Source organism: Chelonoidis abingdonii, chromosome 2 (genome assembly GCF_003597395.2).
Source record: "Chelonoidis abingdonii isolate Lonesome George chromosome 2, CheloAbing_2.0, whole genome shotgun sequence".
NCBI classification, from domain to species: domain Eukaryota; kingdom Metazoa; phylum Chordata; order Testudines; family Testudinidae; genus Chelonoidis; species Chelonoidis abingdonii.
In genome coordinates this window covers 93751858-93769511 of record NC_133770.1, presented here as the reverse complement: position 1 = coordinate 93769511, position 17654 = coordinate 93751858, and the positions used below count along the sequence as shown (strand labels likewise).

The window sequence follows — 17654 nt, the reverse complement described above, 5'->3', positions numbered from 1 at the left end:
TAAACTCTGGAATAAATTGCCTAGGGAGGTTGTGGAATCTCCATCTCTGGAGATATTTAAGAGTAGGTTAGATAAATATCTATCAGGGATGGTCTAGACAGTATTTGGTCCTGCCATGTGGGCAGGGGACTGGACTCGATGACCTCTCGAGGTCCCTTTCAGTCCTAGATTCTATGAGTCCCTCGGCCCGCGCTGCTTCCAGCAGCTCCCATTGGCCTGGAGCAGTGAACCGCGGCCAGTGGGAGCTTCGATTAGCCGAACCTGCGGACGCGGGAGGTAAACAAAATGGCCTGGCCCGCCAGATGCTTTCCCTGTACAAGCAGCGGAACAAGTTTGGGAACCACTGTACTAGATTGATGAGGCATGATATTCCTTTACAAAAGTTATGTCGACTCTGCCCCAATAATTTGTGTTCATCTATGTGTCTGATATTTCTGTTCTTTGCTATAGTTTCAACCAATTTGCCTGGTACTGAAGTTAGGCTTACCAGCCTGTAATTGCCAGGATCAACTCTGGAGCCCTTTTTTAAAAATTGGCATCACATTAGTTAGCTTCCAGTCATCTAGTACAGAAGATAATTTAAGTGATAGGTTACTTACCACTGTTAATAGTTCTGTAATTTCATTATTTGAGTTCCTTCAGAACACTTAGGTCAATACCATCTGGTCCTGGTGACTTATTATTGTTTAATTTATCAGTTTGTTCCAAAACCTCCTCTACTGATACCTCAATCTGGGACAGTTTTTCAGATTTGTCACCTAAAAAGAATGGCTCATTAACACCCCTTCAGTCAGAAGGGGAGAAGCAAAAAAAAAAGAAAGAATGGCAGGCACCTGGTTTTCTTTCAGGATGAAGACTGATAGGTCACATATAGAATGATTGCTTTGTGAAAAGTGTTCACCCACAAGTGATATGGTGTGTTTGTCTTTTATTATTTTCCTACGTGAGTTCATTCGAGATTGTAGAGATTGTCTGGTATCACTCACATATTACTGGGGCATTTAGTATTCTGGATGAGGGATACCACATTGTGATGGGCATGTGTGGGATCCACGGATCTTAAATAGTGTGTTGTGGGAAGGTGTGTGTGACACTGTATGGAATCTGGGGGACACTTTAGGATATTATGAATATCAATATTGTAAAACTGCAATGACATATGCCAGGTATGCCATGTAAGAGAGATCTGTAAAAATGTTATGATTTGCCAGATATAATAATTTTGTTTATGTTTGTATCACCTTTTGTATTATGAGTTATAGATATGTAAGTATGTCTGTATTCAAACTTGGGCTATGCTTCTGTGTTATACCCCCAGACAGTTTGGCACCAGCTCCACCTAGTCTGCTTGATGGCCCATTAGAGATCATCAGCTATACAACTGACTCAGTGAGAGAAGGCAGAGGATACACCTTATGATGCAGCAAGGCATGCATGGGTATGCCTATGGACAGAAAAGGTTTCCAAGCCATGTGCTGGGCAGTTTGTGTTGGAAACAAAGGAAGCACAGGCCACATGGCAAAAGACTATAAAATGCAGCTGCATCTTCTCCATTTTCGCTTCATTTCTCCTTCTTACCTCTGGAGCAACTTTTCTACAAATGAAGCTCTGAACAAATGACTGAATGACCCATCCAAGCTGTGAATGTGATCCAGAGGGACTTTCAAACCAGCAAACTCACCAGTACTGCTAGGAACCTCATGGACTTTGAATCTTTATATGTATGTGACTGCTTTACCGTTAACATCTCTCTTCTTGTTCTTTCTTTTTTCTTTATAATAAACCTTTAGTTTTAGACACTAAAGGATTGGCTGGCAGCGTGGTATTTTGTGGTAAGATCCAACCCTATACTGACTTGGTAATGTGGCTGACCCTTTGGGGTTAGAAGAACATTTTGTATATGTGAGTAGAGTTTTAAAATAACTTCTCACTGCACTGGTCCTGGGTGCTGATTGGGAGCCAGAGAACTGGAATGCAATAAAGGAGGCTGTGTGATTTCTTTTTTGCTTCTTGATAACCAGTGTCAGGGATCAGAAGTACAGTTTGCGACTGGTTAGAAGGCTTAACTTCAGTGTTACCCACCAGTCTTAGGAGTATCTGCTCTCCCTTTTGCAGCCTTCCCTGACCTTGGCACTTCCAGTGAGGGCAGCTCAAGGCACCCCTGGTCACAGGGGCTGTTGATCATTTTAGTAGTGGAGATTTGTCTGTAGGTTTTGCATCTGTTCTGGCAGAGTATGGTGCCTCTTTGAGTTGGTGTGTCCTGGTCTGTGGTGAGCTTGATTCTGATGACGAGAAGTTGGGAGTTGTTTGAAGACCGGAAGAGGGAGTTAAAGAAATATTTCTTTCATGATGGGGTCCACATCGAGTATGGGTTGTTGTTGTTTGATGATACCCCTTATGGGTTCCAGTGTGGGGTAGTAGGTGACAGCTAAGGGAGTGTACTCTCTGGTGCTGCAGTTTTATGTCTGAGCCAGGTATTTATAAAGCTTCTCATAAAATAAAATAAGATAAAAAGCTGTGTTTCAAGAAGGCAAAATATGTTAAATATTATGAGATACTGGAACAATCTACAGGCCTGGAGGCCCATGGTCCTTTGATTAAGCCAGCCCTGAAAATAGGCTCAAGATTCTAGTATGGGATATGGCTTAGACAACAAAATCCCCTCTAACTGGATGAGAGGAGTTGTATCAAGTCTGTAATGGTCCCAGCTCTTTCAGAATAGCAGACAAAATTAAAACCCATATACCCTTCAAGATAGCTTGTTGCTGTTCTTTGCACCTGAATTCGAGTGATTCACTGAGGATTATTGAATCAGGGGGTGAGTGGAGATGGTATGAGCAAAATAAGAGCAAGCCAAAGTCTTAACCTTTTTCAGATTCTGCCTTCTGCCTTCTTAAACAGTCTGCAGAACAGTCTGCCTTCCCAAAGGGAGTCTGGCTCAGTCCCTGACTCTCTACATCACAGATGCCATTTAGGTCCAGAAGTCTCTTTTTGAGAACCTGCTGCCGTTCCTCTTAAATTTGATATCTCCCTAGAGTTTCCCCTGGAGTTGTGATCCAGGGCATGAGATGTGTCTAGGAAGCCCAGAGTACATGTCCTCTGAGACTTCTCGACATCCAGTAACAGAGCCCAGCTGAGAGACCACTAGGTAACATCAACTGTCCTCAGCTTCAAGGGAAAGAGTTTCTGGACTTCCCCTCTTTTCAAGGTGCTGGCCACGCAGAACGATGGCAAAGCAATCCTAAAAAGCTTTCTTGGCACTAGAAGGAAGCAACACCCTCTTCCCAGCCTGCACCTGGAGATCATGACGCCATTCTGGAACCAAAAGCAGAGGTGAACTAAGGTGGGGAAGTATGTCAGATTAGAGGTAAATGTGTCATACAATACTTTACTAAAGGTAACTCATTTCTATTCCAATCCCTGTAATCTTTAATTTAACTTCAATACCTTGCATGTAGACAAATGGCCAGACTGATTCTTTCTGGTCTGAACTGAGCCCCCACCATGTCAACAACTGGAGGGCAGATGTTCCTCCCTCAAGATTTCACATTGTTTATATTGCTTGATGTTCTGGGGCAGAAGAAACCATCTGATGCAAAAGCACGTACTGAGTTATCTTAATCCAGCTGAAAATCTTGCCAGTTCAGACTATGATGCCCCTCCAAGGAGTGAACAATTACACAAATTAATAGGTCCCTATCCATTCTGACAATAGCTTTTAATAATGACACTTCAGCTGATGGTCTTTCTTCGATCGCTATTTCCTCAAAACCAAAAATGGGCTTGAATAAAAGGTGAAGCATCTTTCTAGGATTTACGGACATTTCAATGAGCTGCCTCCCCCAGTCTCACTCTGCTTTGCAAAACATGTGTGGTAAAGCTGGGAATCAATTATATTCTTTTCTCTCACTCACGACAAATTTCCCAACCCCTCTCCCAAAATTTGTCCTTTGTATCTTTCTTCAAGACCCTACCATATCTACTGAGGTCACCTGTATAAAAAGCAAATTGTAGCCTTTACTACTAAGCATCACTAATTTTTGCTTTTTATTGGCTGTGAAATATTTGTATGAAAGTCACTATGCAGAAATATATTGCATTACATACATTATACGCCTGTGAAAAGAACCACTCACCTAAACATTTGGGGCAACAGTGTCCAGAAGGAATGTGACTGAGATGCTGGGGACATGACAGAATGGGGCAGACTTCTTGTACGCAGTGTGTCCTGCCTCCCTAAGGGAAAATAGGCTCAATTAGGAAGAAAAAAAAAAAACGTGCACACACACACACACTGGTGACAAGTCTTATAGAAGCCATAGCAGAGACAATATTTGCCCACATATATTTCTATTCATACCTGTCACAGAGACTATATGTAACTGCCACAAAGCACTTCCTACATTCCTAGAAGAATTTCTATATGTATTAGTGTTTTTCACTCTGGTAAACAATAAGCAAGTGTTAGCTTCACAAAGAGAAGTGCCTGGCTAACTTATTTCTCAATATGGATGTGGGAAAATCAAGTAGAATAAAAACATAACACATGATCCTTTCTTGAGATTCCAAAAAGTTGCTGAACACTTTTTTCCATTATTTTTTACTGCGAATGCCGCTGCATAAGATTTCTTGGTTTGTCTGTGACAGAAAGCAGAGTTAAAGAACAAAAGTAAGAGGAGAATGAGTCGTCTCCCAGTATATCCACCACTTCAGGAATCCCAAGTAGCCACAATCATTCATGAAAGCCCATTCTCAGTCCAACTGTGCACACCCCAAAAGTCTGCACTGTTCAGAGAACAAAGAACAGATAGTTAATGAGATAGAATGAGTGTGGCAGATAGAGAGAGGAAAGAAGCATGTACTGAAGGAACAGGGGAAAGTACAGGAGAAAATGAGAAAAAGGCAAAAGAGAAACAGCATAGAAAGCGTAAGAATAGAGAAACCAGTTGAAGGAGATCAATCAACAATATAGCGACAAGGGGGAAAGAGTAGAAATAAGGCAGGGCTTGGTTCAGGGGTGATTTCAAAGGAAAAATGTTGGTCTTGCAGATACTGGGTAGAGAAAGAGGCAAAAGTGTTGGGACTGGAGGAAAAAAAGTGAAGGTGACACAGAGATCAATATTCTTTACTGAAACATTATTTATTACCTATAATGCAGTAGTGCTTCAAGGCCCTAGTCAGGAATCAGGGCCCTATTTCCTAGATGCTGTACACACATACAGTGAGAAAAGACCATTTGTTTCTCGAAGAGTTTTCAGTCTAAATAATAGCCTATGTTTTATTCTAAAATGGAGGTGTGTAGGGGATGGTGGGGAGTAGGGTCACCAGATCACAAGTGTGACAAATTGGGACAAGGGGTAATAAGTGCCTGTATAAGCCAAAGTTGCTGTCCCTGTGAAATTGGGATGTCTGATCAACCTAGTGGGGAGGAGATATTTTTTGGCTAAAGATAGAGAGAGAGACACCTTTCCTCTCTCCACTGTTGCCAAAAACTTTCTGAGTACATGTCAAGACCTCAACCAAAACGTCCTCCACACCCAGGACTGGTATCCAGGTTTTTCACTTTTAAAATCTGGTCACCTTTTTCCCCATGAAGGGAGTTCAGTTAGTTTAATCTAATGTCCTGCCCAATCCATAATCTAGGGCAGAAGATTCAACCCACAATATACTTCGTATTCCTGGATGCTGCAATGAAAGAATTATTAGTAGTCTACAGCCATATGCATTCAGGATGCCTCTCTGACCTCCTTTGAAACAGATGAAAAAAGCCATTCTTTTAAGAAAAAAGAACAAAAGTACTTGTGGCACCTTAGAGACTAACAAATTTATTTCAGCATGAGTTTTCGTGAGCTACAGCTCATGCTGAAATAAATTTGTTAGTCTCTAAGGTGCCACAAGTACTCTTGTTCTTTTTGCGGATACAGACTAACACGGCTGCTACTCTGAAACCATTCTTTTAAGAGTTCACTGTTTGAAATTATGGTACAAGACTCCACCCCCAAACAGTACAATAGCACAGTGAACCAGGAGTGAGCTTTTATGTAGCAAGAGCAGACTAATGTAGACAAATGGACAGATTGATACTATAATGAAAAAAAATAAAGTTCTGTCTGTACCACATACTGTAACAAGATTTCAGACCCAGAACTCTCCGAAAATAACATTTTTTCCTTCTGCCCCAAGGGGACCAGTGAAGTATCCTGAATGCACATGGCTATGGCCTGCTCATAATTCTTTAATCGCAGCATCCAGGAATACAGAGTTTATTGCAAGCTGAAACTGCTGATCTAAATTATGGATCAGACAGAAAACTCTGACAAAACTAAATGAATTCCTTCACTGAGGATTCTTCTGATGCACAGGGAATAGCTCTTTAGGAAGAAGCACAGGTGTAGAATGATAGAATGACTAAATCTCTCTCCGTGGCTCACAGAAATGGTGCTGTCACTCCACGGAGGGGAAAGCTCATAGAAGACAGAACCCATCCTGAAAAGATAATGTGAATGAGTAATTAGGGCATGGAGCTGTTGATGAGATTAGGGGGCGAGAGAGAGAGACAGAGAGAGAGAGGAGAACATTGATGGTGAGTTAAGGAATGATCTAATAGCTTGGTTGACCAGAGCCCTGAAATCTGAAAGGGCCCCTCCCCATAACCTCACCTAAGGATTTTGTTTTCTGCATATACACATCCCCAGAACTGTTTTGGAGCCCTACTTCTTTGACTGATCAAGGCAAAACTCAGATGTAATCCTTCTTTGAGAAACCCCTTTCTAGTCTGTTCTGTTCTACTTAGGTTTTTATACTGCACTCTTCACAGTGCATTGAAGAGTTTAGGTGTGTATACACAGACACAGTGTGGTTTCTGAGGTTACCCTGTCAAGCCTGTGTTCCGGGCTGAGTATGGGAGTTAGAGCAGTTTTGCTCATCCTACCTCAAATAAATTTCATCATTTCTGCATTTGATTTATAATCCCCTTGGTGAATTGAATGAAAGTCCTAAAAAAAGGGGGAGCCTCTAATAAAAAATGTTCTCTTTTCCTACAGATCACCTCAGCCCTGGCTCACATTTATTTACAAAGCAGCTTCAGTCCATGTCCCCCAACAAGATTGGCTGCTGCAAAGCCACAATAGGCAAACATGCTCAGCTTAAATTATATTACATGGTATAGAAGGTCCGGTTATTTTCAGCTGAACCTTAATTAAATGGGGGGAGGGTATTATCCCCCCAAACACCTAAAAGCACCTCCTTCTGAAAATCAGCCCCCAAAAAATGTGTCAGAAGTTGGGTATCCAGAAATTAAAGTACCCAAAGCCACTAGCCACTTTTGTAAATCTTGATTGTCACTAAACATAACCAATATATAAAATATTACACAGAAGTCTAGGGGATATTTTATCATCAATAATCTCACAAAATGTTGTTCAGAAAAGGCTCTAGGAAATGTGTTTTCCACCAAACAGAAATGTCTTAATTTGAGAAGTAGGGCCTTACCAAGTTCACAGTCCAGTTTGGTCAATTTCACAGTCATAGGATTTTAAAAATCATAAATTTCATAAATGTCATGATTGTAGTATTTAAACCTGAAATTTCATGGTGTTGTAACTGTAGGAGTCCTGGCTCAAAGGGTATGTGGGGGGAAGTCACAAATCACATTATAGGAGGGTCAAGGTATTGCCACTCTCATTTCTGTACTGCTTTTTCGCAGCAGCGCTGCCTTCAGAGCTGGACCCTCAGGTAGCAACTACCACTCTCTGGCCACCCAGTTCTGAAGGCAGCAGCACAGAAGAAAGAGTGGCAATACCATACCATGCCATCCGTACTTCTGTACTGCTGCTGGCGGTAGCACTACCTTCAGAGCTGGGCTCTCAGCCAGCCACTTCTTCTCTTTGGTTGTCCAGCTCTAAAGGCAGCGCAGAAGCAAGGGTGGCAGTACTGTGGAACCTCCTACAATAACCTTGTGCCTTCCCACCTCCTCTTTTTGGGTCAGGACCCCCAGTTTGGGAAACACTGGTCTCCTCCATGAAATAAGTATAGTATAGGGTAAAAGTACACAAAAGATCAGATTTCATGCGGGGAGACCAGATTTCACAGTCCACAATGCGTTTTTCACAGTGGTGAATTTGGGAGGGTTCTATTGATAAGTAATGCTAAATGCTTGTTTGTTTTTGCCTTTTATTTTTAGTTCCTTTGTGCTCAGCACCTTTTCCCCTTCTATTTACCTCTCCTTTCTCTCATCTAGGAATTTTTTCTCAAACTGAATCATGTCTGGCTTTTTATCACTCGTTTTTGATTCCAGCTGTTATGCTGTTTAGGTCCTAAGAGTGAAGCAACATTCCAGGTCTCTGTTACCCGAGATAGATATTCCAGGCTTATATGTCATCATATAGTGCATGTTCAAAAAGACATAAAACAAATCAACCTATTTCATTTAAAATTATAGTAACTCCACCTGGCCTTCAGTTATTATAGAGAGTTGGTGAGTTTCAAACTTTAAGAAAACATCAAAACCTGTATAATGCTATGATCTGGACCTTTATTCTCCTTAAAACACGTAGCATTACTTGTCCTGAGTTCGAAGTTCCAGTAGGAGTCTCCAGTGCTTCAAACAGCATGAAAAGAAGTTGTATACAAATACAATATGTTGCTACAATAGGTCAAGAAAAAAGCAAATGGAAAATAGTTTGTCTCTCTCCTTCTCAGTATTAACTTTGGTGAACTGAAAATTCCTGCAGAAAATTACAAATTATTTTGCTGTGACAAAATTAAATGGCTATATCCATAACACAAGCCAGAATAGGGAAAGTACAGGTTAAAGATTATCTAGATAAGTTAGGCCTGATCTACACTACGCGTTTAAACCTATTTTTGCAGCGTTAAACCGATTTAATGCTGCACCCGTCCACACAATGATGCCCTTTATATCGATATAAAAGGCTCTTTAAACTGGTTTCTGTACTCCTCCCCGACAAGAGGAGTAGCACTGAAATCGGTATTACCATATCGGATTAGGGTTACTGTGGCCCAAATCGATGTATTGGCTTCGGCGGTATCCACAGTGCACCATTGTGACGCTCTGGACAGTGATGAACCAGATGCACTGGCCAGGTAGAGACGCCCGCGCAATTTGATTTCATTCCTGTTTGCCCGCGTGGAGCTCTGTCAGCATGGGGTCGTGCGTCCATCCAAAAGAGCTCCCACTGGACCATATGGGGATATTGGATCTGAGCTGCAGGAGGACAATCTGTTCTATCAGAGCTCCGTACGAAGATGAATGGAAAGCTTTGAAAAAATCTCCAGACTATGTACAGTCCACGCACCAGTGCTGTGTGACAGCGTAACGAAAGCAAGAATCAAATGGACGCTCTGGGAGGAGGGAGGGGGTACTGAGGACTCCAGCTTCCCACAGTCCCGCGTCTCGAAAAGTATTTGCTCTTGGTGAGCTCCATACCTGTAGGGTCAACCTTGTCGGGTGGTTCAGGGTATCTTGTCATTTACCCCCTCCACCCATGAAGGGGAATCGTTCTTGACTTTTTATATGTACCCTTGTCTACTGCATGCTGCTGGTACGGTGCAGTGGCATGAACGCAGTATCTCCCTCCTTCCCGGTGGCAGACGGTACTATACAAAGAGATGCGTCCTGTCATCCCTGAGTGCTCCTGGCTGGCTCAGGTGAGATGGCCGGGGGCGCTGGGTAGATAGATGATGATCTCAGTCCGAGTAGGTTAGTGTAAGAACAGCTGGTACTGTCTTCATCATAGAACTGGGGCTGGCTCATCAGAACCCCCACTTTCATGTCTAAAGAAAGATTCTGTACTGCCTGGCCTATCTGCAGCAGGATCTGGTTTTTCTCCCCCGACTGTTTAATGTCCCCTGGATTCATGCAGCTGGAGGGCTCCCCTCCTTTTATCTCACTAAAAAAATCAGTGTTCTTATTCCCACATTCTTTATTACTTCATCCACATGGTGGGACACTGCAATGGAGCCAGGAAGGTTGGGGAGGGGGAGCCATGTGGCGGTTGTTGCAGGGGCAAAAACCCTAGAATGGCAATGTGGTCATCTATTATTGCAAGAATCGTGAATGGACACTGGCTTTCTGGTACACTGGTTCTTCTAGCACACGCCGCGATATTCTATGCAGGACCAGAGATCTAATTTTTAGTACAATAAGAGTGCCCGGGTCTTCCCTTTTTGTTTTGCGCCCCCGGCCAACCTCAGCCAGGGGCACCCATGACAGCAGCAGACAGTACAGAACGACTGATAACCGTCATCTCATCACCAATTTACAATGGCACAGCAGACGGTACAGAACGACTGGTAACCATCTCTGCTATCTTGCAAAAACAAATGAATGCTGCTGTGTAGCGCTGCAGTACCGCCTCTGTTAGCAGCATCCAGTACGCCTACGGTGACAGTGAGAAAAGGCAAAATGGGCTCCATGGTTGCCATGCTATGACATCTGCCAGGGCAATCCAGGGGAAAAGGGCAAGAAACGATTGTCTGCCGTTGCTTTCACTGAGGAAGGAATGAGTGACGACATTTACCCAGAATCATCCGCGACACTGTTTTTGCACCATCATGCATTGGGATCTCAACCCAGAATTCCAATGAGCGGGGGAGACCGCGGGAACTATGGGATAGCTACAGGATAGCTACCCACAGTGCAACACTCCAGAAATCGACGCTAGCCTCGGTACATGGACGCACACCGCTGAATTAATGTGCTTAGTGTGGCCGCATGCACTCGACTTAATACAATCTGTTTTACAAAACCGGTTTATGTAAAATTGGAATAATCCCGTAGTGTAGACACACCCTTAGAAGTATTCTAGTCAGTAGGGCCTGAAATTCAACCCTAGGTTGCTTTTGGAACTAGCTCAAGCATTCTCAGAACCATTAGCAATTATCTTTGAGAACTCATGGAGGAAGCGTTGGGTCCCATATGAAGAAAGGCAAACTTAAAAGAGGGAACAAAGAGTATCTGGGGTATTACAGACCAGTCAGTCTAGCTTTGATACCTGGAAACATGCTCGAATATATTTTTAAACAATTAATTTTTAAGCACCTGAAGGATATGAAGTTATGAAAAATAGCCAACATGGACAAATCAGTCCAAATCAGCCTAATTATTGGCTTAGTGGATGGAGTGGGAAGCAGGAGACATGATTTATTTCAATTTTAATAAGGCTTTTGACACTGACTCACATAACATTCTGTGACAGCATCTGGGCAAAGAGTTGCTGATTGAGCCCTCTGTCATGCCAGCTCCCATTTAGGGTGACAGATTACAGCTGCCTGGGGAAAACGTGGCCCTAATTGGGAGGTGGAGACAGCTGCTATCTAATTAGCCTGGAACTATATAAAAGCCTTGGGGGAAGGACAGAAAGAAAAAGAAAAAGAAAAAGAAAAGGCAGGGAGTCCTTCCCTCCTGATGCTGAAGGGCCAACTACACGTGGTGAAATGGTGGTGGGAACAAGCCTGTCGATAAACTACACCAGTGGATACTAACTCCAGGGTCTCAGAGTGATTTTGGGGACTTAGCAGAGGCAGGAGCCAAAGGGCCCTGTTGCACTCTGCTATGCATGGGGGCTTGTCTGGGATCCTGTAACAGAGCAAGTGTTTGGCAGCCTAGAGATGGAGGAGCCCCTGCAGTGGCTGGTCAAGCAGCACAAGGAATGCAGAAGACAATGCAGTTTTCAGCAAGCTCACCAGCTGGAGAGACAGGCCCTGCTCACCTAGCAGGTAGAACAGCAGAAGAGCCTGCAGGACTTCATTCAGGAGCAGGCTGGCATCCAACAGTAGCTCCTGCAGAAAGTGGAGAGCCCCATGGGAAGTGATGGCATTGATGGCAGTATCCAGCCAGACTCACAAAAGATGCCCCCCCCCGGTCCCCTGCTGAAACCAAAACCCATCAGAGGAAAAAAACTTGCAGAGAGCAGTGAAGGAGGGTGAGATACACACCTAGATCCCTCCTGACAAGGGCGACAAGATTAAGACATCTTCATTAGCATACAGAATGGAGAGCAAAGACCACTCTCCTAGCCTCATCTGCATGAGAGATGGGACAGAGACACATCTCTATAAGCATACAGAATGGAGAACAGAGAACCATACTGAACTCTGGGACCAGAAAAAGCAGGGAAGCTCTGCAAAAATCCCCACTCATCCTCCAGTCAGTGTTCTGAGGCTTAGATCCAAACTATGCATCAGTTCCACCAGGACTTCATATTCTCCTGACTGATTGTGTTAAGGACTCTGCCTGTCTCCTGCCCTCAGGAGCCTCAGCTACCAGCATCATCTGGGAACCCCAACCAGTTCAAGCTTCAGGGAGCAGTGAGATCCCCTTCTCTTTTTTTTCCCCTCTCTCTCTCTTCGTTTTCCTTTCTACCTTAGGTATTAACCTTTAATAATGTATGTTATGTTGGTTTAGTCCTCCTTGTGTAGTTATCACTGTTATTCAATAAATAACTTCTATGGTTAAGCTGGTTGCTTCTTTCTCTGAACTTTACTCTTTTGTCTTTTTAGCTTCCCCCATTTACAGCAACGCTTCTTTTATATAAGCTAAAGATCCCTGCAGCACCCAAAATACAGTGGGGTTTGCTCAACAAGTAGGTTACTGCCAGTACATTTGTGTTGTGAGAGTGGGGATAGAGACGTGCTGAATCTGGGATGCATAAGGGTAACAGCTTGAAAGTGCTGCTTCACCCAGTCCATGGAGTCCAGGGGCATATAAGGAGAGTCAGCTTGACAGTGCTGATTGACCCGGTCTGCTCAGACTTGCTCTGTTAATGTATGTGTGGGTGTGTGGATGTTCATCTTGTTTTGGGCTGGAGAAGCCCAGCCCTGGGGAACCCAGGTCCTGCAGGATAGTTCCATTGGGAGGGAACTTGCAGAAGGGAGAAATAAAGCTCCATATGAAAACACAAGTGACACAAGCAGCACATTGATAGAATTACAGAATCCCCTTTCCCAGAAGAGTAACCCGAATAAATGAGCATACCCCAAAGGAATGGGTAAATCTGGTAACAGCGTTCAGGTGCCAGGCTAAGGACTGTGTAAAATGGGCCCAACAGATGACCCCGATGCCTTCCTAGGCACATTTAAGTAGGTAGCTGTGGGGTCTGGACACTGGGCCCTCAACTGGCTCCCTGCGTAGCTGGTGAAGCCCAGTGGCCTACATGGCCCTAAGTGAAGAGCAGCCCAGGAAAGAAGCAGTTAAGGCAGCCATTCTGGATCAAGTGAGGCTGTCCGTGGAGAAGTACTGCCAGATGTTCTGGTGGGTGAGGTGGACGGGGGGTTGAGGCCCCAGGCATTTGCCCAAAAGTCAATGCACTGGGCCACTCCAGCTGAGGCCAGACACCCAGACATTGAGGGAGATCATAGACGTGCTTGTCCTAGAGCCGTTCTTACAGGACCTCCCTGAGATTATAAAGGTGTGGGTGAGGTGGCACCAACCAAATACAGCTGGGGTGGCTGTAAAGCTTACAGAGGAGTATACGGAGGTGGACTTCCCCAGGAAGAAGGGATGGCTGAGCATGTAAGTGGAGACTGGGAGAAGGCCCAAAGAACCCCTACCCAGGAAGAGCCCGGAGAACAAACTGGAGGACATCCGAGGGGCTCCTACAGGATCCAGACTGGTTGTCTACTGGCAGTGCAGACAACCGGGACACAAGAAGGAAGACTGCCTGCACATGAATAGTGGGTGAGCAGTTTTGGGGCTGGGCAAATGCTGGAGGGAAGGAGAGGAAGCTGTCCACCATTCCAGTGATGGTGGGGAGGAAACCCCAGCGAGGCCTGGTGGACTTGGTCTTGCCCTTAGCCTGCTCTCTGTTACAAAGGAAGCTGATAAGGCTGCATTCGTGGATTCCCGGTGTGAAGATGGACGTAGACTGCATCCACTCGGATAAGAGGCAATAACCTATGGCCCAGTTGCCTCCCAAGGTTTGGGGCAGGTTTAAGTGGCAACAGGTCAGGATAGTAAAGGGCCTGCCTTATCCAATGATGGTGGATATGGACTGGGACCCCTTCCCAGGCAGGAGGAAAGGTAGGCAGAGGGAGAATCCCCAAGGACAGGGGTATAGACCCCAAGCAGAAAACCCCTAGACAAGAGAGCTCAAGAAAGGAGAGGGAATCTATGGGCAAGATGTCCATCCCAGGGTCCTTGACCAGAGAGCAAAGCCCGGTGAAGGCCCTTATTAGCAGGCCCGCAGAGGAAGAGCCCAGGCCCTGTTGGACGAGCTTAGGGGACAGGAAGCCCTGACTGTCTGGGAGAGAGCCAGGACCAATCCCAAACCCCTGATGGAAAAGAAGGGGGAAAAACAAGAGAACACTAAGAGGGCTGTGAATGGTATGAGGACCTGGGGGTTGCAATGGAGCTGTGGGGCTGTCCAACCCCCACACAGTGTAGTTTTTGTGTGTGGGGAATGAAGGATCCTCACATGGCAAACCCTGGAACTGCCCCAAAAGAAGGGAAAAGACTCACGCGTAGATCCCCTCCCCCTCAGTAGAGGAAGGAGAGGATTTGGAGGGGCGAACCTGATGGCCAGAGAAATGGGGGAGGTGTATGACAGGGTGCTGGGCAAAGGGTTGCTGATTCAGCCCTCTCTCATGCCAGCTCCCATTTAGGGGGATAGATTACAGCCAGCTGGAGATAATGTCACCCTAATTGGGGAAGCAGAGACAGCTGTTGTCTAATTATCTTGGGGCTGTATAAAATCTTCAGGGGAAGGAAGCAAAGGGGAGCAGAAAGAAAGGGAAAAGGCAGGGAGGTAGTGCCTCCCTCCAACAGATCGTGAAGGGCCAACTGTACATGGTGAAATGATGGTGGGAACAAGCCTGTGAATAAACTGCACCAATGGATACTAACCCCAGGGTCTCAGAGTGATTTTGTGGACTTATCAGAGGCAGGAGCCAAGTGGGCCCTGCCATGCTCCGCTACACTTTCTCATAAGCAAACTAGGGGAAAGTGCTCTAGATGATAGTTACTATAAAATGAGTGCACAACTGGTTGAAAGGCCATACTAAAAAAGTAGTTATCAATGATTCACTGTCACACTGGGAGGGCATATCTAGTGGAGTCTGATATTAAACAATATTTACATTAGTGATTTAGATAATGGAAGGGAGAGCACACTTATAACATTTCCAGATGACTGGGAGGGATTTCAAGCAGTAAGGAGGACAGGATTAGAATTCAAAATGACATTGATAAATTAGAGAATTAGTCTGAAATCAACAAAGTGAAATTCAATAAAGACAAGTGTAAAGTACTTCACTTAGGATGGAAAAAAAATCAAATGCACAAGTACAAAATGGAGAACTACCGGTTGGGCAGTAGTAATACTGAAAAGGATCTGGGGGTTACAGTGGATCACAAATTGAACAGAAGCCAACAATATCATGCAATTGTGAAAAAGGCTCATATCATCTGGGGGGTATATGAACAAGAGCATCAAATGCAGGAAACAGGAGGTAATTGTCCCACTCTACTTAGCACTGGTGAGGCCTCAGCTGGAATAGCGTCCAGTTTTGGGCACCACAGTTTAGGAAAAATGTAGACAAACTAGAAAATCCAGTGGAGAGAAACAAAAATGATAAAAGCCTTAGAAAGTTCAGGAAAGGTTTAAAAAACTGGACATATTTGGTTTTGAGAAAAGAAGACTGAGAGGGGACCTGTTAACAGTCTTCAGATATGTTAAGGGCTTTTATATAATGAGGACGATAAACACTTGCTCTCCATATCTGCTGTAGATAAAACAAGAAGTAATGATTTTAATCTGCAGCAAGGGAGATTGAGAAAGTTTTGTCTAAGTATAAAGATAGTTAAGTACTTGAACAGGTTACTAAGGGAGGTTGTGGAATCCCTGTCACTGCAGCAGTGATGGGGGAGTTAACAAGACTAGACAAAAACACCTGTCAGGGATGGTTAAGGTTTACTTGGTCTTCCCTCAGCATGGGAGAGGGATGGATTAGATGACCTCTCAGAGTCCCTTCCATTCCTACATTTCTATGATTCTATAACTCTGTGAATGGTGCTAACTTCAAGGTGGAACTAACTAAGGAATTCCTCATACAGTAGCTTCTGCTGAAGTGAACCTGTCTTTGCCAAAATCCAAGAGAAAGCTTTTAATCATGTAGGAAAGTATGTTGTGGGATGAACAATATATTTATATTAGATTTATGAAAAATGCTGGTCAGAATCTAATTGGGGTCTGATTCCGCTCTCACACTGATAAAAATCAAGAGGAAATGCAATGAAGTCAATGGAGCTACAATAGTATAAAACTGATGTGACGGGAAAATCAGGCCGTTTGTGCATGTACAGTGGTCTCACTTTAAAAGTGTTTGAGACTTTTTACTGATTCTGTTAGTATGGCCTATCATACTGTATGTATAGGAAATATCTAACCAACAGGTAAATAGCTTCAAAACTGCAGAAACACTTTAAGTGACTATTGTCATTTTAAAAACATACATTAATTGACAATTCATAAATTGGCTAAAGGACTTTAACTCACAAACCTAAAAAAAAATTGGACCCCTGGACAGTCACCCAACACAGACAAAAGTCTGTAAATACACAGGGTTCTCAGAATATCCCAAAGGTTTCTGTAGGCCTGGCACAATAGAAATTATAGTAAACACCTTGCCACCACTTCCCCATTTAAATCTGGGGATTTTAGTTCAAGTGTCTCAGTTACCTGTCTCAGATAACCAGGTGTCAAATCATGAAGGGTATTGCAGGTCAAAACAAACATCTTGAATTGCATCTGAAAACAAATTGGAAGCCAGTACAAACTAAGGAAGTACAGGTGCCATATGTTTCCTGTCAGTAATGCTGTTAAGTAAATAGAGATGAATTCTGAACTACTAAGTGATGTCCAGGTCTAATTCCAATTAACTCTGCAGCTTTTCTCTTCAGACAGAGATCTTGTCAATCTCCTTGCCAGATGTAACGAAAAAACCCCCCACAAAACTTAAAATCAGACTACCTCACTATAAAGGGGAAGGAGATATTAATTTTCACCAGTTAGCTAACTTCACCTAAGAATTATCCAAGAGCCCCTCAACTAACAGCCCCCCCCCACATCCCCACATCTCTGCTAACCATTGGAAAACCTGAGCAACCCTGTCACCAGAGTCAGGCAAAATGACTAACATCAGCATACTGATGGCACTGCAGTCCAAGACATCTAATTCTTTCCTCCAGTGTTCTCATACACACATCAAATAGAAGGGGTGACAGACTAGCACCTTTCTTCCCCACACATCCTGGTGCACTTGGGTCAGGAAGAGTGCACAGAAACTGTTAGGATGCTATACCCTGCTTTCACTGGTATGTGGAGTGGAGCAGAGCCACAGGCTTTTGGGACACATATAGAAGCCATCCTTGTGCTTCCCTGAGTACAAGCACTGCAACTATGGGTGGCCTATATGTAGGCTGGAGAGGGGGGAAAATCAGTTGCACCCTCCCCGTCTTCCAGTGCACCCCTATAAAGGCCAGCTACAATCTGGTCCCACCTATCTCTTCTGATTCTCTTAGATCTATCAGCTGCCCTTAATACTGTTGAGCATAAACTGTTGTGGGATGACTGTGGGTTCTGAACTTCTGGGAGGGTTGGAAGAAGTGGTATTTGAGTAGCTCCATTCTTGTCTTT

General features: G+C 44.1%; 1 protein-coding gene across 1 annotated transcript in view; it reads right to left on the bottom strand.

Moving 5' to 3' along the window:
- The window catches only part of BMPER (BMP binding endothelial regulator), a 217616-nt gene that overhangs the window by 97962 nt on the left and 102000 nt on the right, over window positions 1-17654 (bottom strand). The window contains exon 7 of the mRNA XM_032778745.2: window positions 4137-4236. Within this exon, the coding sequence (XP_032634636.1) occupies window positions 4137-4236 (100 nt within the window). The remainder of the gene's footprint in view (window positions 1-4136; window positions 4237-17654) is intronic.